Source organism: Tauraco erythrolophus, chromosome 1, assembly GCF_009769465.1.
Source record: "Tauraco erythrolophus isolate bTauEry1 chromosome 1, bTauEry1.pri, whole genome shotgun sequence".
Lineage (NCBI taxonomy): Eukaryota > Metazoa > Chordata > Aves > Musophagiformes > Musophagidae > Tauraco > Tauraco erythrolophus.
The window spans coordinates 53,450,776-53,471,569 of NC_141465.1; the positions used below are offsets into that span (position 1 = coordinate 53,450,776).

The window sequence follows — 20,794 nt, forward strand, 5'->3', positions numbered from 1 at the left end:
TCTTTCAACGCTGGAAGCTAAAGAATTGTTTAAAAGTAAAGTTTCTAAGATAGACAATTACCTTTCATTTTCTTATTTAAATAACAAAATCTGTGGACAATACATATGAATTCCCAGAACTACTAGGTGCCAAATCTTGATAAACATAAGACAGGTCTGATTAAAAGAATATTCTCAGGTGTCATCAGTTGAAAAAGTGAACTTCAAAAGGAAATTTTGGTGTCCAAGATTTCATTAGCTAAAACATACATAAAGAAATCTAAAGCATGTTTCACAAGCTTAGGAGAGTACAAATACTGCATATCAGCTCAAAATGCAGTAATAAAAGAGTAAAACACTCTCAAAACCAAAATTGTAGACACAAACAGACCTTACCTACCCATGATGCTGCCAGGCATTACTATGATACAATAAAGCTGAAGTTCACAGAGCACTTTTTTCAGGAATTTAACTCCAACCATGTGAATATATTGTTTAGTTGACATAGCAAAAAATTAAGTTCGCCATAATGATCACACAGATACAGCACAATATCAAACAAAAGCAAATGTAGCAAAATCCCTTGTTTCTTCACATGCAATTCAAAAGAACCCCAAACCAACAACCAACACTTCACACAGAAAAACACACTGGGAATTACAGGCAAAAAACAGCACAGTAAGTAATTTCGGGTTCACTTACAGTGAATTTTTCTGTTGTGCCGCATGAGAAACGAGACAAAATGAAAAGCACACAATGATAAATCACCTTTTAGATCTATGATGATATTTTGCAAACAAGAGATTATTTAGACATTGAAGGAAACTTAGCACTTGAAAGATTATTTTAGAATAGAGAAGAAGAGATATTGAAGATATTAAAGCCCAATATTTTATTAACATGTTTCCTCCCACTCCCAGTTTTATAAACATGATGGATTTAACCTCTCAGGTGTACTCCCTCCACCCGCACACGCTAACATATTTCACAGTATGTCCCAGAAACAGGTGCAGAACAATAAAACAGCAGATCAGTAGCTGAACATCAAAACTGCAGCTCCCGAAGAACTCCTTAAACTTGCTCAAGTGCTGCTTCAGTACAACGTATGTGCAGTTTATTCACTGCTCACCCTCCTGGACCTCAGAGGCCGCAAAAACTACCTCATATTTTGTCTAGTGAAGGAACAGGCAAAGATTTGTCTGAGATAATACTTACTGGTTTTCCAGTGTCGCATTATGTTACCAGACCATTGGGTGGCAGCAGCAAAGCACACTGCATAGTACCTTAGTGAAAACCAAAACCCCTCAACATCTGGGGTTCCCAAACTGTGATACACGAGCTTCATGCTCCATCAAATTCTTCAGGAAAAGAGTACAAAACCAAAATAATTTCGAAACTTCCAACTGCTACTTGCAAACAACTGCATTACAATTGCAAACCCACCAGGCAGTGAGTGTGGAGCTCAAAACAGTCATGACTTCAGCCAAAAATCAGAAAGGTTAAACAATTTTTTCTTAAGCAATTGTTTCAAATTCAAATATTAAAAAAAAAAAAAAAAAAATCGAAAAAAGACAGCCTGGCTACCTTTTAATCACACATTCCTCCTCAAAAAGCAACACAAAGCACTCTGTTGTACACAGAAAAGTTGCAATCCCTGGACTAGGAGCAGGAGCTGGACACAGCAGCAGTGACAGGAGGTGGCACAGGCATGTTCTGCCAGAGGTTTCCAGAGAAACGCGAAATGTGTAGAAACACGACAGAGAGAGGAGAAGAGAAAAACCAAAGCAGGAACGTGAGTGTCATCCTATTGCTCCCTAGACCCTCAGAACAGGCCTTCACTTCTAGGAAACACGTACGAGCTATAAATGAACTACTAACATAGTTTCACTTACCACAATGGGTGAAGACATGCTGTGGTCTGATTTGAGGTTTAAAGAAAGCCTCAGGAAGCCTCTTCATGGCACTAATTTAAGCACAAGCTTACATGCTGGTCTCTGGAATTCTGTTTATTTTGGTCTGAAAGCTGCAATATGGGCACTACAAATGTTTGTATCTAGTAAATGTAAATTCTGCAGCAGTCTCTTCTAGCAATGGCAGCTGCATTATGGAAAGCGAGTCCAGACTCAAATGCTGTCTGAGCAATACAGGCTTTTTAGCACAGTGGTGACATCTTCTTTTCAAAAATCAAAAGCTGAAAGCTTTTCCTTAGATACTGTCAATTGTTCCTTCTACTTATCACTTGACAAATACGATTTTGGTAGGATAATATGACACATTCTCTGGTTGTATTTCACATTACTCCTCCAGATGTCATAAGTCCTGAATGCAACATTCTGCACAATTACTAACACAGAATTCTGGTTATACAAATGGGATGGAAAATACAATCTTTAACATTAAAAATATTCTCTAAAAGCCCTTCTCTATCGGTATGCTTTTATTAGAAATACAAGCAAGCCAATACACAAAAATGTCATCACAAAAGGAATACTCTTTTTGATTTTAACAGCAGTTCTTCATTCAATTGATTAAAACAAGAAAATAAATTTCTTATGTGCCTGTATGCTCAAGTTTTAAAATTTGTTTATTTTGTTTTTTAAAAAGGTTTGTTTCCTTTTTTGATCTCTCTAATTTATGTTTCTCAACTGTAGTGCCTCAGAAGCTTCCACCAACGAAAGCTAAAGCAAGTCCATCAACTTCCCAGTCAAGCAGGAAAAGAAAACTCAACAGTATGTGTGCTACAGTAGCTGTACAGATAACTCCTCTGCGATCACAGAGCACAGGTTCTCCTAGACAACTACTCAAGCAGATGCTTAACTTCTCACACACCCCCTACAAAAGATGCTCCTTGGCTGATAAAGCACTCTAGTCATGATAAAGCACCATGCACTCATGACCACCACGTCACTGTGGCTTCTGCTCCATCGTAGAACTCAGACATAGGAACCTGGTCTGGTGTGTGCACGAATTCAGCATGGAATCAGTCAGCCTTCGACCGCTGTCAGCAGCATCATCTCGTGCTTGGTTTTGGGTTTTGTTTGGTTGGGTTTGGGGTTTGTTTTATTGTTTTTTTGTTTGGTTTTCTTTTTTCCTATCTCCCCTGGGATTGTGTTGCTTTAAATTATCAAAATAACAGCAAAGTGGGCACAACTGAGGGCCTCAGAAGTAACTAAACCATGCTTTTTTTTTTTTTAATAATTCCCAATCCAAGATCAAAATATCAAAATACTTATTCCTTGATGTGCTACACTCCAAAGAAAGCCCATATTCTATTCCCTTTTTTCCCACTCAATTCATCACTATTTTAAGATCTATTTACAAGGATTTCGGTTGGTTGGTTGCTTTTTTTAACAGCTAACATCTACCATGTAATTTTCAACTGATGGAAGTAAAATAAGCCAAACTGAGAAACAATCTTTGCTTTGATAGTATGCTTAGTTCTCTATGACATTTTCCATGACGATGTGAATAAAATAATAATGTCCAGACACTCACCTCCACCAGTTTGGACAGCAGTCAGCTGTGGTCCCATTTCTCGCAGCCCTTCATTGTCCACAGGGTAAGTGGATGCCTGAGATGAACTTGTTCCTTGTGCATCATCATCACCCAGCGCTGCGGTCTGAGCCCTGAGCATTTCCAGGGCTCCTATGCTTGCCAGCTCCTCAAAACCTTCCGACATCTGAGCCAAGGGAGAATCTCGAGATGCAGAGAGAAACGGGGTGTCTAGAGGCGAGCTTGGAGGGGATAACGATGACAAGGAGGACCGTGATGACAGGGACGCCAGGGACTGTGGGGTATCCAGAGACCTCCGCTGCTTATTGAAATTCGAGTGTCCAATGGGATCGACGTATGGCACATCCTTGGTGAGAGACTCGAAGGGAATTATGTCAAAGCGTAAATGCTGCCCGTAGTCTGTAATGCTGTCTGATTTGTCGTACTGTGGAAGGCCATAGATGTCTGTAAAGCTGACGGAGCTGAGGGAGCCTCTGCTGGAGGCCAAGGATCCTCGACTGGAGGCCAGGGAACCTCTGCTGCTGCCAGAGGACATTGTGAGGGTGCTAGCGGACAGACTACAGCAGGCAAAGAAAGAAAATGCAACAAAGGTCCTTTCAAATATCAGAAACACCAGCGCAGACATAAAAACATCAATCCAGGTTACACAAGTCATTTTACATGTACACAGTACAATGGCATGGAGTCATGACTTGGCATTTTAAGGTCTAGCTCATGTTTCGCGCTCTGGTCTCAAGCACAACTAACCATGACTGGAATAGAGCAAGGGACAACCAAATCAGGACCAAGTGCCTGAAGACAAAGGGTCCAACAGGACAAGCCTACTCTTTCCTCCAACGTGTAAGCAGCTCTAATTTGGCAGAAAAGAGACCAGAGCAAGATCAGGATCAGTGGACTCAATGTAAAGCCAGGAGGGTAGATTACCATGATTCAGCTTGAATTTACATTAATGATGTGTCATAAACATATCAGGGAGAAGAAGCGAGAAGAGATTTGGAAAGTCCTCAACAAACTGCCACGTAAGCTTCATGCTCATGGGTTTTTCCAGTGCAAAATAAAAAAGACTTTAAGAAGAATCCTATTCCAGTTCCTCTTACCACTCTCAGACAGTTAGAGAGAGAATAAGTGACAGAGAGAGAAGTGAGACACAGCAGGAACCAAGCTTTTGATGTTGGCATGGTGTTGAGCTGAGGAATCCTCAAGAGCTGAATCTAAAAAGGCAGCTGTGAGTGTGAATATGCAAAACATATTCTGGGCTTCTGTGTGGGTCTTAGCACAGTCTCATATTTAAACAGCAAAATTTTGTCATCTCACCAGGGATCAAATACACCTCCTTTGGAGAAGGTATCAGAATATTAAACTTCACAGAACTTAAAAGAATGTTATCTTTATATTAGTAAAACTGTAACAATATTACAATGGGTTTTAAGTACGTATCATCTTTTCAGAAAGTAAGATAACATATAAAATTCCCAAATACACATAATAATCTAGCCCAAATAGCCATCACTATTACTATTTATAAAACTCCATCCAAATCATCACATTACGTAGACCAAACTATAAATTTAGTAAAAAATTAATTTACTTGGTACATATACGTAAAAGTATTATAAGGTAAACTTAATAGATTATTAATATTATTCTCTGCTGCAGTTAAACTTCAAAACCGGCTGGTTTTACATAACTCACCTTTTTAACTGGGAGTGTAAATATGAGGTTAAACGTGTAGCTTCTTCTAGTTGCATAAGCAAACAATTTCTCTTTTCCTGTAACAGTATCCTATAATTAAAAAGATACATATTACTATTTTTCTTCATTACAGCCAGCAGTACTCAAGAAGTAATAGAAGCTTTCCAAGTACAGAAAAATATCATTGCATTGCAGTTTGGAACATAAAGAGAAGTTTCACCGTTTAATGAAGTTTTAATTTACGCAGCTCATACGCAGCGATGGTAGTAATTCCGGCAAGAACACAAGAATCAAGACACCAGCAGAATTCCCAGATAAGAAAAGTAATTGAGGAACAATGTAAGAGTTACGATGTTGAAAATACATTACAGCAACTAGCAAAGTCATAAAAAGTCCCAGGTAAAAACATCAGACTCTACAAGATTTTTTTTTTTTCGCCTTGCATCAACCTGATGGTGCCAGTAAAATACAGAGAACTACTATGATTTTCATCACCTTGGCAGGAAAAAAAATATTCCAAACAATCCTATTATCCAAGCTAATTAGTGACACATTCCAAAGATAAAAATAAAATTTTGAGGGGACTTCTGTTAAAACTCACTTTAAGCTCTAATTCTAGGTGTTTCAAGTATGTTTATACATCATTATATTTGAGCAGGTGATGCGGCATTTTGAATACTAAGCTATGACAAAATTCTCTCCCTGCGACATATTTTTTGCCCGCTCTAATAATATGCAGTTGTATTACTGAGCACCACTGCCACAACACAAATGGAATATATCTGTAATGGTGTAGGTCTCATATACCTATAAGATGTCTTAAATTCTGTATTTTGAGATTATTACAACTTTGAAAAATAGATTTTATCTATTAATATCACATTTATTAGAATTCTAGATTCAAGAAAAGAAGTATTCCTGGTGTTTTGTTTTTCCAAGCCAAATCACTGAACTTCAAAATAAAATCAGGGTGGTAACCTGTTTTGCATTGTACATTTGTATGTTCAGGAAAGTTACTGCTCCAGCCCTGCATTCACAAGTTGGCTGGAAATTGGGGTTCTGACAGACAGTTTGGAGAAAGCAGATCAAATTTATTTTCAGACTTTCCTCAGCTGCAAAGACAGCTGTTAGAATTCAACATGCTAATGGGCAGGATAAAAAAAAATAATCAATCAACAAAAAGGGAGTCCTTCTGGATCAAGCAAAATGGCAGAATTAGTTTCAGTAAATTTTGGATGGTTAAGATATGAAATGAAATATGTCTTTGTTAGCAGTAAAACCATAAATCTCTCTACTTCTTTGGCTTCCAACTTCATCAATTCGTATGTTGGCAAGGGGCTGCAGCGCTATGCTCCAGCAACCCCACCACCCTCTGGAGAGGCTCCCTTCATGGCAACCACATGGCAAAAGCTGCACACTTGAGCACGTGCAATGCTGAAGCTTTTCTCCTGCTTCTGTGGACCCAGACCCGGTTAACCGAGTGGTATAAGGCAGGCTGCAGGCTCGGCTTAACTGTGAACTCACATGATAATGGCACTGCATGCAGGAACCAGGAGAAAAAGGCAAATGGAACCAATTCAAAAGCTTGCAGGAGAAAGAAGGAGTATCCACACCATCTACTTTAAAAAACAAACTTAGGAACCTACACTGTACAGTCATCAATGCTGTAAGGTAAGTTCCTGCGCTAAGGGCAAGAGATGCATCCAACTAAGGCTGCCAGCCAATCTTAAAAACCAAAAAAAACCTCAAAACAAACCCAACACCTCCCTTCCCCCCCTCAAAAAAAAAGACACCACAAAACAAACAAACAAAAGCAAAACAACAAAAAAGCCCACCTCTGTCCTACAGATTTTAAAGTTAGTTCTGATCTGTGCATAACCCAGTGCCTTTCAAACTCAGTAACAGAACCTAACTGGTTATTATTTAAAGAGGAAATTTCTTTGTATTTCACGATTGGGAGAAACTGGAAACAGAAATGCAGAACTAGGAATGGTCTTGGTTATTCCTGAGCCTAAAACAAACAAACAAATAAATTATGCCTAGTAATAGTTAAGCTTTCCTCCAATTTGTCATACAAAAATAGAGTGCCCTTCAATATTATTCTAACTTCTACTCAATTTTGCTAGCATTTGAAATATCAAGTATCACATTGGAACGCTGTTTTCCACAGCATGAACTACATGGAAAAATAGCTTGGCCTTCTTGCCAACATAGTATGCACTACCTAACATGAGAGCCCAAAAACAATAAATAAAACTTACTACACTGCAGTTTGAAGTGAACTCCCTTTTCTGTCAGCTTAAGCTGGAAAGCCAATGTAACAATACTGCAAAAATTGCAAAATATATAACACTGAACTGCAGGTTGGCTGTGAATTTTCTACTTACTGCCTGAATTAACTGTCTGAAGTAAGCCTTTTCAAAAGAAACAAAGTTCTCAACATTTGTATATGGAAGGCACTTCCAAATATTTTAAAAGTGTCTTAATTATGTAAATATTAACCTTTGCACAGGTCACATTAAAGCTGGTTCATGTAGTTTTCCTCAACTGTCAAACCTGGCTTTTTACCACTATTTAAGAGAAGCAGGTCTGTGAAACAAGTACTTTGTCACTTTCACTGGAAGCAGTCTACAGTAACAAGACGAGGTTGAGAAATTTTGTCCATTTCTTTGGCTACAGGAAAAACTGGGCAACTTTGAAATAAACACGATGTTTCCATTAGTATGTTGAGGGGGTTGTTTGTTTTTACATATAACTTGATATTAAATTTACATTTTCAAGAATGACTCTGCTACATTCTCAGTATCAGAGTTGGGATGTGCTCCCACCGCTGAGATTGTAAATTAAAAGGAAATATACAAAAGGCAGTAAAAATATAATCATTTAGCTTTCTTGTTATAAGACATAAACCAAATATAGGAAAGGATGTTTGTTCTGATGCTTTCAGGGATGAATATTACTCCACTGCAAAATAACAGAAAAATCTTTCGCTATCCAGGTACTGTTATTCAGGTCTCTATTACCAGATAATATCACTCAGACTTTTTCCAAGTATCTTTTGTGACTCTATTCTGATCTCTTCTTCCTATTCAGATTTTTTTTTGATGAGTGAAAGGAGAACCAATTGGTCGACATCACTCTATCTTTCCTTCAGAAAAATTCAAGGCAGACAGAATTAAATAATGGCAGTGAGGGGCAATCTCTTCCTTTTTTGAAAGCAAATTACTCCAGGAACATTTTCTTCTGTTTCTTAAACATAGTGAAATTCCCTACTTTTCCTTTTGAAACTACTTATATGGATCTTACAGCAGGTAAGAAAACAATTTAAGTTCCCAAACCTTTCAGTGGCCCCATGAGCAGACGTTGCTCGAGCCCGTTGAATTTCATCCTCCAAGCGCCTTTTTTCTTCCTCCAAACGTGCAATGTCTTCTGGTGATCGTCTCTGCTGACTGATAAGCTGCAACTCCTGAAGAAGAGCCTCCTTCTCTTTGATGAGCTGAAGACGGTCCCTGTCCGCTTCAGCCATTCCTGGCCAAGATTCATTGTCTAGCAAGGCCAACTGCTGTTGTATATTCGAAACTCTTTAAAAGAGAATAAATATATTTCAAAACTCAGAAGAGACAAATATGAAGACAATTAAGAGGAAAAACACCAAAAGGTGAAGGTTGTGACTTCTGTGACTCTTCTCCTTCTAAATTTCGAAACAATAAAATTTAGAGGAGCTTGGATGTATTTTCTGGTTTTTGACATGTTTTGTTTTGTTTTGTGCATTTTTAAAATTAGTACTAAAGAACTGCAAACTGCTCCTAAGCTGCCTGGACAGTTGCTGAAATTGAACTTCTTTTCATTCCTCACTCTTCCACTACCAGATCTTAACTTGAGATTTCAAAAGCACAGTGAGAAGTTGAAGGGGATGAAAGTGACATGCTTATCTAGTGACAATAGATCTGCATATTCATGTCCCACTTCAGCAGAGCAATGGTTCAATGCGCCGAAAATACTAGGCAGTCCTGATCAACAACAAAATTTTAAGAATAAATAAGCTGCCAATAAAATAAAAACACAGGTCTGGAAGAAAGATTTACTGGTTACAAAATACAGGTGTATTTAGATGGATCCATCACCAAATCAAGCAATTACATAAGGTAAATTAATTTTTTTTTTTTGCAGTAGGCTTTATAGCCGAAAGTAGTTTCCTATATCTCAATATTCTGAACCACTGCATGAAACAATAGTTGTAAGAAAAATTCCACGGCTGACATTTTAAGAAAATGTTCTGCTAAAAACAGATTTTGAACTCTTATAAATATTACAAATAACCCTAATGCTTAAATTTTCATAAATGTTTATTTTGGCAAAATCTAAAGGTATACAAGCATAACAGGAAGAACACTCTTTTACTGCTAGATATTTATGCTTGTCTTACAATGGGCAATTTAGAATTTTAGAACGTTACAGTTAAAATGAAAAGTAAATAAGAGAAAATCTAGCTTTTTTATTTTTAAACTAAAGAGCTGCACAACAGTTATGCACCTCAGTTTCATCTTCACTTTGAAACGGCAGCATTCAAAGTTCAGTGCACCATAAAAGATTATCACTTTTAAAATAAATAAAAGCATATTTAAAGCCATTCATAGAAGTTAGATGTGTTCATTCTTTTGATAAGTTAGTTTAAATAATCTTTTTTTCCAGAATATCTAGTAAGAAAGAAAAGAAATTCACAAAAAAAGCAAGGTAAAAGCACAAAACAAGCAAACAGAAGACCCTTAGTGTGATAACGTGTTTAAGAATACAAGAAAAGGCATAGTCATGACAAAGGTAAGGTTTTCCCCATCTAAAACCAATCCTCATGCAATGTTTATTTCATACTGACATCTGGAAAGTATTTAGACATCTTATTATCAAGGGAAGGGAAATAAAACATCAATATAAGTCATTTAGCAATGGCTGCATTCATATATGAATAGGAATTTTACTGTGAATTTTGTCAAATAGGGTTTTTTTTTTCCCCTTAGATTTCATTTACAGCAAGTAAAGAACTTAGGTATTGTGTTACATTTTAGTCTGAAGCAGAATACTTTATCAAGCCCTTCAATATCATTTCCTCCTCCTTGCATTAACAACCAACTTCCTGCCAATAGCTACTGAAAGCCCCATTGTGAATCGATACGTATAGTCTACATATTTCATGCCTCGGCTATTGTGCAGGAATTCCAGATGCAGCTTCCTGAAGAACACCTCACCCCATTGACCAAATGCCAGGGCCAGGAAGAGCAAGCAGAGTCAGGATCCCACCTCTCCTCTACTCACACTGCTACGCTGTTAAAGAGTCAGTAAACACTCCTGAAGGTGTATTCAGCTTGATTTTCGATTGTTTGGTGCCAAACGAAACAAACAGGAACTCAAGGTCCTTTCAACAGAACTATAGAATTCAGGTACAACTGGGTTATCACAGTTTGGCAAGTGAGTGTGAATCAGACGAGCCCTGGCAACGTATTTGAGTGACCACGTTCATAAACCCTTACACAGCTTGTGGATGAAAGTAGATGAGACATGTCTGGTGAAGCCTCTGGGGTGGTTTGTAAGATAGCTGAAGGACTCTCTCTCTCTCTCTCTCTCCCCTTCATTTTAACACTCGCAGTTGTTTTGCTAGCTATTTCTGTAATGCAGGGTGAGCTGGTTAAGAAGCTGACCATAGGAGCAAATAAACGCTAATGCAGGTAACAAGGAAGAGAGGAGTACCAGCAGGCAAGAGGAAGGTGGGATCCCCCCTTTCAGCGCTAGTTAACCACTGAATTCACTCAGCTGTAGAGTATAACAACACCCTCAGTACAAGAAGTTTAAATTTAGACTCTTGAGCTTGCTGAGAGCACGTAACTCTTTGTGTATTACATTCCAGTTTAAAGTTTGTTTTTTCCCCTCAATTTCTGTTACGATGATGCTTTGAAAGTAGGAAGTTGTCATACAGTAACTTAATTATACTGTTATTGAAGGGAAAAGTACTGTTGTGGACAAGGTTTGTATCACTGAAGAGTTCCAAAATTTGATTAGGTATTTACTTTGATTCCTTTGACACTCCTAGCATTTCAGCTAGCTCTCCTTGTCTCTATGTTTCCCTTTCAAGCAAAGGAAAAGCACTCACAAAACACTACATAACACAGGAATCTGTTGAGAGGGGAACTTCAGCACCAGCAAGCCAGTTTTCTGCAAGCTGTATTTCCTGCGAATGAACCAAAGTTTTCAGGGAATTTTGTTGCTTACTTTCCACTGAGGACTCTCCCTGTATGGCAAGTTGTTACAAAAAACTACCAGAATAAACTTTTTAAAATTTATCTCCTTGGCTAGAAAATATCTCCAAGGCTTTTATGGTCTCACTCACTCACTAAGAAAAACATCTGAGCAGCCATGTTCAGTTCTGCTAAAAACGTAATTTTAAAAATCCTCTTAAGCGTGTTCCATAATTGCAATTTGTCTTCTCCCAACACAAGCTTTACTTCCCCAAACACAATAAATGCATAAATAAGCAATTTCACTGTGCATGTCTGTGCCAGATTTTATACCTATATTACATCAGCTGTTCTCACTGCTGGTATGTTACCAAAAAGTGGCTGGTTTGTGTTTTCACACTCATTGTGTATATTCACCTACCTTAAACACCTGCTTAAATAAATCAATGACTTGACATAGATTTCAATTTAAAGAGAAAAAAAGAAAGAAAAAAAGATTTAAGATCAAAGACACTTTTCCTTCCTACTGAGTATTTTTTAAGATACCACTTCTCAGGAGCAGTCATTGTAAAAAAGTACTTTTATCTGGCCCAATGCCAGATACTGAGGTCCCTATTGACATAGTAATTTAACGTATTCCTGGGGAAAAGCCAGTTAATTTTAAGCCATCAACATTCCAGCCATTTTGCCCATTCCCATCCTTACATAACAACTGCTGAGGAGCTTGCATTCAAGTAGGTTGTATCAAATGACTGGTTTCCGAGGCAGGCAAACCAACTTGCTGCTTATTTTGGTATTTAAACATTTCAAATGGAGATGAATATAACAGCTCCTGTTAGGCAGAAAAGCAGGAGGGGCGGATGGCATGACAAAGGTTTAACCTAGTGATCTTAAGCAAACAGTGATTCGAAATGGCCAGTTTGCCCTGAAACGGCCATGCTAACGTAGCTAGAGTGATGCCTACACCAAGATAATATAGACATCGCATGAGGGTGGAGATCAGTACAGCCAGTAGTTTACTACACAAACTGCACCATGGGGGCAAAAAAGCATGTATTTTCAGAATTTACAGCATGTCTGAATCGTTATATATCTACACAGACACCCCTAGACAAAATAGGGCAATCCTTCTGTCACTGAAAATATCTGGGGAACCTAAAAGATTTTGTCTGTGTCTACAACCTCATTTTCAAGACTGCTATCTGAACCCAGCGCTAAAGAAATTATATTGCTGAGCTTGAGAACATTTCAGTTTAGAAGAAGTTATTTATTAAAATGTAGCAGGAGAAGTGTAAAAATCACTTTTTGTGACTAAAATTACAATTAACCCTATGTTTAGACCATTTCTCAGATGATGAACAAGACAGGTGTCTTTGGGAGGGAAATACTCTAAAAGAACACAAACGTCCCAACTCATGCTCATAAAAGGAACAAATGATGGGTATCCTACAGCTGGTACTTCCTAACCTACAAGCTCTGGTCTTTCTAGCTTAAACAAGTTCTTTGAACTTACTTTGTTTGAACTTTCCAAAGAAAAAAAACCAGTACCCCCTATATTTAAATGCCTAAACTTTTGGGTGACATATCAGACCACTCTACAGCTGAGGCCTTTGTTACCTTTGGAATGGGAAGACTGGTGGGGATAAAACAAAGAAAAAAAATCCACAGTTATGATTTGAAGAATGGTAGCTAAGATCACACAAATATGCAGAGATGATCAACATAAATCAGCCCAGCTTACTCTTTTCCTTAGGCTTGTAATGGGCTTATAATTGGACCCAGTTCTCCGCCACTTCAGGTAACAGGGAACTTCTCCCACACACAATACCCAGAGGAGGTGACTGTGAGACTGAAGACACATAATGAAGGGTGTAAGAACTCAGTAATTTCTGGTATTTACAGACCCTCTTCAGAGTGGATGATGATTTATATCCAAAGAGGGGAAGGCTAGAGAAAGGGGAAGAAAGAAATGGAAAGAACAAGAAGCTGGGTAACTCAGCCAAATGCTCACAAAATTTCTCCACTGTGTCTACTTTGGCTGTTCCTGAAAGTATGTGCCACTGTGGCTTTGGCGGACAACACGAGTACACTCTGCAGAATATCCAGCCTTCCTGGCAGCCTGATTCAACAGGAAGGAGGTCTTAAATTGGCTTAAGATACTCATGAAACCTTTAGAGTTCACTGGCATTTTGCAGATAAAATTAGGTATTCACCTTTAGGAAAATTGCAAAGTCTGCTAAAACCAGTGGAGGAGAGGAATTAGTATTCCTCAATTCACAGGTAAACTAGTATAATGAAAACGTCAAAGACGGTTCAAGACCATGGCTCAGCTCCCTTCATAACCCAAAGAAAAGGTTTTATGTTTTAAAAACTGACAATGGGAGATTTAGGTCTAGCTGACTTGCCTGAGTCAGATATTTATGTGATATCAGACAAACTACTTCATCCCTAAATCAGATTTTTCAGATTAGTTTAGCAGAAGAGAGCATACAAATCATAGAATCACAGAATCATAGAATGGCATAGGCTGGAAGGGACCTCAGAGATCATCTAATCCAACCTCCCTGTCATGGGCAGGGACGCCTCTCAACTAGACCAGGCTACTCAAGGCTCCGTCCAACCTGGCCTTGAACACCTCCAGGGAGGGGGCATCCACAACTTCTCTGGGCAATTTATTCCAAAGTCTTACCACCCTCGTACTGAAGAATTTCTTCCTAAGATCTAATCTAAATCTGTTCTCCTTCAGCTTAAACCCATTTCCCCTTGTCCTATCAGTGGACACTCTTGTAAAAAGTCCCTCCCCAGCCTTCCTGTAGGTTCCCTTCAGGTATTGGAAGGCAGCTATTAGGTCCCCCCAAAGTCTTCTCTTTTCAAGGCTGAACAATCCCAGCTCCCACAACCTGTCCTCGTAGCAGAGGTGCTCCAGCCCCTGGATCATCTTTGTGGCCCTCCTCTGAACACGCTCCAACAAATCTATGTCTCTTTTATGGTGGGGACACCAGAACTGGATGCAGTATTCGAGGTGGGCTCTCACAAGAGCAGAGTAGAGGGGGAGAATCACCTCTCTTGACCTGCTGACCACACTTCTCTTGATACATCCCAGGATGCGGTTGGCCTTCTGAGCCACATGAGCGCACTGCTGGCTCATGTTGAGCTTCTCATCTATAAACACCCCCAAATCCTTCTCTTCAGGGCTACTCTCAACCCACTCTGTGCCCAGTTTGTATTTGTGTCTAGGATTGGCCCGACCCAGGTGAAGGACCTTGCATTTTGACTTGTTGAAGCTCATGCAGTTTGCACTGGCCCAATTCTCAAGCCTATCAAGGTCCCTCTGGATGGCATCTCTTCCCTCAAGTGAGTCCACGGCACCACATAACTTGGTGTCATCGGCAAACTTACTGAGGGTGCACTCAATGCCGTCATCCATGTCGCTGACAAAGATGTTGAACAGCACTGGACCCAGAACAGACCCCTGAGGGACACCGCTTGACACTGGTCTCCATGTAGACATCGCACCATTGACCACAACTCTTTGAGTGCGACCATCCAGCCAGTTCTTTATCCACTGAGTGCTCCATCTGTCAAATCCATGTCTCTCCATTTTAGAGACAAGGATGTCATGTGGGACAGTGTCAAACGCCTTGCACAAGTCCAGGAAAACGACATCCGTTGCTTTACCCACGTCAACCAGCGCTGTAGCTTTGTCGTAGAAGGTCACTAAATTAGTCAGGCACGACTTGCCCCTAGTGAAGCCATGTTGGCTGTCACCAGCCACTTGGTTATTTTTTATGTGCCTTAGTACAGCTACCAGGAGAATCTGTTCCATGATTTTACCTGGCACAGAGGTAAGGCTCACTGGTCTGTAGTTTCCCAGGTTGTCCTTGGTCCCTTTTTTAAAGATGGGGGTTACATTTGCCCTTTTCCAATCTGTAGGAACCTCACCAGACTGTCAGGACCTCTCAAACATGATGGCTAGTGGCCTAGAAACTTCAGCTGCCAGTTCCTTCAGGACCCGTGGATGTATCTCATTAGGTCCATGGACTTGTGCACCTTCAGGTTCTCTAGGTGTTCCCGAACCTGGTCTACTCCTACCCTGGGTGGTTCTTCACTCTCCCAGACCCAGCCAATATCCTCTGTGATTTGGGTGGTGTGGTTTGAGTGGTTGCCAGTGAAGACTGAGGCAAAAAAGTTGTTGAAAATTTCAGCCTTCTTCACGTCCTCAGTAACCAGGTCACCCGTATCTTTCCGGAGGGGCCCCACATTCTCTCTCATTTTCCTTTTTTCTCTCACATACCTATAAAATCCTTTTTTGTTATTTCTAATATCGCTGGCCAGATTTGACTCTGTCAGGGCCTTAGCTTTTCTAACCTGGTCTCTGAGTACACGAGCAACTTCCTTGTACTCATCCCAGGTTACCAGTCCCTGCTTCCATGCTTTGTGTAATCCCCTTTTATGTTTGATTTTAGCCAGGAGTTCTTTGTTTATCCACATAGGTCTCGTGGTGTTTTTGCCTGATATCTTCCTTTTAGGGATGCAATGCCTTTGAACTTGGAGGAGATGATCCTTGAAAGTCAACCAGCAATCTTGGGCTCCCAGTCCCTCCAGGGCTTTATCGCATGGAGCACTACCAAGGAGGTTAAATCCACTGAATTCCACTAGAAATTAGGCAATTACACCTTTAAACCTGCCTACACAAGATGAATTTTAACAGGAAAGTACTTGACTATGTTATTGTATCTGTACTGGAATGGTCCTATCAATATCTAACTAACATATATTTTGTCAGTACAAGCATAGATTGATCTGACACGCTACGGGTTGTGCCAGTGCTTTTAGAAGTCCAACTGAAAATTAATTTCAGTAATGACACAAGTTAGCAACTAAGTAACTATTCAGCAACTATACTGAAAATAAAGAAGTAACATTCTTAAAGGGAACGTGGAAACATTAAGCATAGCTGAGAAGGCAGCTTTTTCAAGGCTAAAATAAATCTGTTGACAGCCACTGCATGATTTAAACAACTGAATTGAAAAACAACATCTTTGAATTCAAATTTACAGATGGCATAAACAAGTTACTGCTTTTGCATCCAAATTAGATAAGCTGGTTGAAGGTGCTTGGATGTATTAGTTCATTCAAGCCAGCTACTGTTAGACTGGAAAAAAAAAAATAATTTAAAAATCACAGTTAAAATTTTGGTGCTCCTTATTGGACGGATTGTTTTTCATCTATTGATTAATACATTTCAGAGGATATGAGGCACTGCAGCAGTGACATTTCATGATCACTTGCTAATATACTTCACGGAGTCATTACACAGAACTGCAAAACTTAAGAGTTATCAAAGAAAAACAATTTGCTTTTGATTCCTCTTTCTATGAAACGGTCTATTCAGAAAAGTGCTCGAGGGGTACACTTTCCAGTGTGCAAATGCTTTCATGAGAGGTGGTCTCACTGAAATAGCAACTGAAACTAAAAGCGGTATTTATCCAGGCAGCTTGGGGCTCTCTGTTCAAAAAGACCATCCTCCCTCCCTCCTGCTTCTCTGGAGGGCCACACTGACAGATCTGAGAGAGGAAATTTCACAGAAATAAGGTACAGTTTATTTAAAAATAATGGGGGGGAGAAGAGAAGAGTAAAAGAGCAGAAGGAAAGTCATTGAGTCTCTCTTCAGCATGACTGGCGAGTTAAAAAGTAGAATTTATACACCTTCTCCCAGAGCCTGATCAGACACCAGAGAGAAGACCTCTTCATCAGCATGCTGAAGATGTCAGAAGCCACAGCTCACAACATCTGAAATACCCATGGGAAAAATTAAACTGCAAATTATTCAACTTCCTTCCAGTGGGAAACTGAAGGGAAAATAAAGCTGTGTGAACATCTTAATTTATGCAAAGGCCAAACCACTCAGTAGTTAGATTTCTGAAGGAGGAATTAAAATCAAATTATCTTTTATGAGGGAGGAGAGATATTTTGGGAGTATAAGTCAACTTTTCTACTATCACTGGGATCTCATCTCCTGAATTACCTTAAGACAGTTCATTCAGAAATCCCAACATTGCATTTCCTTGCTAAGATATCATATAACATATAGAACATATTTTATTTTTAAAAACTTCTTTACTACATATGGCAAATATTCTGCTTGTATCTAGAGCTGTATGATCTAGCTAGATTCACAAGAGTAACTGAAGTGCAATACACTGCCTTTCAGTTTGTGTGGCTTTTTTTCCTGCTTTTCTCTAAGGGAAAAGACATACTTTTCTCCTGCAGTGAATTTTAAAAGTCTCCCATTAAAACTCAAAAATAAGACAGTTTGTTCTACTTATTTGCTATATGCTTCCACACCCCGTTTGACAAGTCATACTATACCACTTTACACTTATGACATACTGTAGCATTTTAATTTTCTACTTTGTAGATTTTAATCCATCGCAGCACATTCCATCACCCACACTGTGCAGTAACAGTAGATATTTCACCAGCCAAGGGAGAACGAACACAAAGATATTTAGTAGAGACAAAAGCCCTACAGAAATTCCAGCAAGCTAAGGGGAAGGAATGCATGATAAATGAAGAATGCAACCACAGAGATAACTGGTAGGGGCAATGAGCTTTATGCAGTTCCACTCAAAAGCTGAAAGCTGATTACTTTTGTACAACATACTGGGCAGAATAAGGCTACTATTTTAAATCAACTAACATGCTTTTGCTAAATAACGGATCATTGTCAGAGTTGCTATCCCGGGACAGCACAACCACCCTTACTGCAATTACCATTCTATAGTTGGAAGGTTAGTTACCCAGATTTTTCTACACTTAATTAACATCAAACCCCAGCTCACTTCTGATGTTCAGAAATACTGCATTCCACACATAAACAAAAGTTCGGTATTTCCAGCTGAGAAATACTTCTGCTATTAAAAAAAAAATAAACAAAAGAACACCCCACCAAAAAAACTCCCAGCACTCTCTTTTCCCTAACATCTGAGATAATTGTTTCGAAAAACATTTAGAAAAGGTATGTCAGAAAATCAAATTAAAAACATTTAAAACAATCTTCACAGCACCAGTGGCTCTGCTAAACTAAACAGTATAAAACTAAATTCTATCCTCCTCCTTTCAGCAACTGTCATGAATCCCTAAATTATCACTGAACTAAGTGCTAAGGGTTAAGCCTGGGACCAAACAGGACACTGAAAAGTTTTTGTTTTGCCCTTTTTTTCCCAATTATTTAACCTTTTATTAGGTAATAGTCACTGGTATTCACATGCAGTATTTTACAATGCAGACTTTCATTCCAGTTACAAATCCTGAAGATTTAGCTGTGTATCTCTAACATGCTTGCACTAATTTAATTTTTTTTTTTCAAGCTTGTATCACGTCCAAATGTGGGTAAATTATCCAAGAACAACAAAATGGTGAACTGCCTATAAAGCTTCCAATCCCTGCCAAGACTTATGACAGCATTATGGTTTCCCCCAAAGAAAAAAGTCACCATAATATGAAAAAACATGCAAAAGTATTGAACATTTTAACCCTTGTTCTGAGAGATGTAGAAAACTGGCAAAACAGACTAAGTTGGAAAGAAAAAAGAAAAATCCTAACTTTTTAATATTTTAAAACCTACGGTTTTCAAAGCTAACTACATAGAATCTTCAAAGTGTCAGTCAATTTTAATAAGAGAATGTTCTATCAGCAAAAAATAGTCATAAGTGCATAACATTACTGTGTTCAAGCCATCATTTACACCTACACTATCATCCTGAATATGTGGCAAATAGTTTGAAAACAACGAGTTAAACAAGGACCTGCTAAATTACACTAGCAGATACAATATCTAAAATAGTACTAAATAAGAACAGATAACTTTTACAAAGCCATGAAAAAACACTGCAAGGCTGGCCTTCACATAAGAAATACTTATGATAAGCAATTACACAGAAGGACGTAGTGAAGAATTAATCTATATCAAGTAATTTTTTTATTATAATTTTCGTCAGATTTTTTTCAATCTCAATATTTATTTTTATGTATCCTTTTGTTCAGCCCTGAACATGTTCATTTATTTCAAAGGAAGTTCTGTATTCTTTCTTCACACTGAGTTCACGGCTTAAGTACACAGAACTTAGAACACAGGTATGCAAAGCTTGGAATGTACTGACAGACCAGGCTGATAAATGTAAATTTAAAGCCTGTTTATATTGAGGTTTGAGAAGAAGGGGGGGAAGTGTAAAACAGTTCAATTAAACTATTGCCATTTCGTGTTTATGTAAGTGTAGAACAGGGCTAACATTTAGCTTTATCTCTGCAAACAAACAAATATAATAAACTTATGATAAAGTCTTATGTTTACCTAAGCTTTTTATTATCTGTCAACTACTCAAATAGTAAGCAAATGAGTCTTCCTAAAGACATTTCAGCTAGGAGGCTGGTTCCGGTTCTACTTTGAAAACTTTAATCACAAGAGTAAAAATAAAAACCATATTTAATTACCTTTTCTTGGCCTCTTCATACTGCCAGTTCAGTCTTACTTTGTCTACAAGTCTTGTTTTGTCATCAAACCCAAACTTTTGTGGAGTTGAAGAGCAAGGAGAGGGGGGAAAACATAGGGAGAAAAGAGATTTTTAAAACACTCTCACAATAAAGGGATAAATTAGTCTCACTTACTGGATTCACAAAAAAACTCAGTGCTTTAAGTAATAACATAATGAAAATCAATTTTATGCGTTAGAAAAACAAAATTGGTTTATTGCTAGAAATACAGAAGATAAATGAGACCTTTCAATCAATTATGATCCTGGAGATCAAGGGTTAGCAAATAGAAACTTTGATAAATGCTCAAAGCCTTTCAATTTCATCCAAGCTTAAAACGCAAAGAGTATTTTTAATTGAAATATTTTACTTCTTTATACAGCTGTTTTATGGATAGTTTAATTAGAAGTAATTCTGATTATATTCACTGTACAGTGTTGTGGTACCCAGCACTTGGATTATTAGTGCATTTTAAACACTATTACAAAAACATCACCTGATTCTTGAACCAGTGATCAGCAGTTCCCCTCTTCAGAAGTTTGCATATGGTCTAATAATTAAACCCCAAGTCCCTGTTTAAGTGCATTTAAGGAAAACAATTAATATCATTACGCATTTTATTTTCCTAACAAAAAATCTGCACCTGATAAACACAATTTTCAGACTATATTGGGCTTGTCTTGGATGGCACTCAGTATGTATTGCGAATGGGAAAACACTGCTCTCTTGCTTTTGGTAATTCATTTTGGAATTCAATAATCGCATCGACCACCAGTCTGAAAAATGACATCTCAAAGGCACCATCTGTCTAGCACACTGAAAGACAGTCTGGTGTTGACTAGGTTTCG

The 20,794-nt window shown here is 38.5% G+C and overlaps 1 protein-coding gene across 2 annotated transcripts in view; it reads right to left on the reverse strand.

Moving 5' to 3' along the window:
• Window positions 1-20,794, reverse strand: part of WWC3 (WWC family member 3) — a 106,141-nt gene that overhangs the window by 20,927 nt on the left and 64,420 nt on the right. For both annotated transcript variants that reach the window (XM_086609457.1, XM_086609463.1), the window contains exons 8-11: window positions 19,908-19,981; window positions 8,523-8,765; window positions 5,185-5,274; window positions 3,475-4,049 (exon numbers count right to left, since the gene is read on the reverse strand). In XM_086609457.1, coding sequence (XP_086465583.1) covers window positions 3,475-4,049; window positions 5,185-5,274; window positions 8,523-8,765; window positions 19,908-19,981 — 982 coding nt within the window. The remainder of the gene's footprint in view (window positions 1-3,474; window positions 4,050-5,184; window positions 5,275-8,522; window positions 8,766-19,907; window positions 19,982-20,794) is intronic.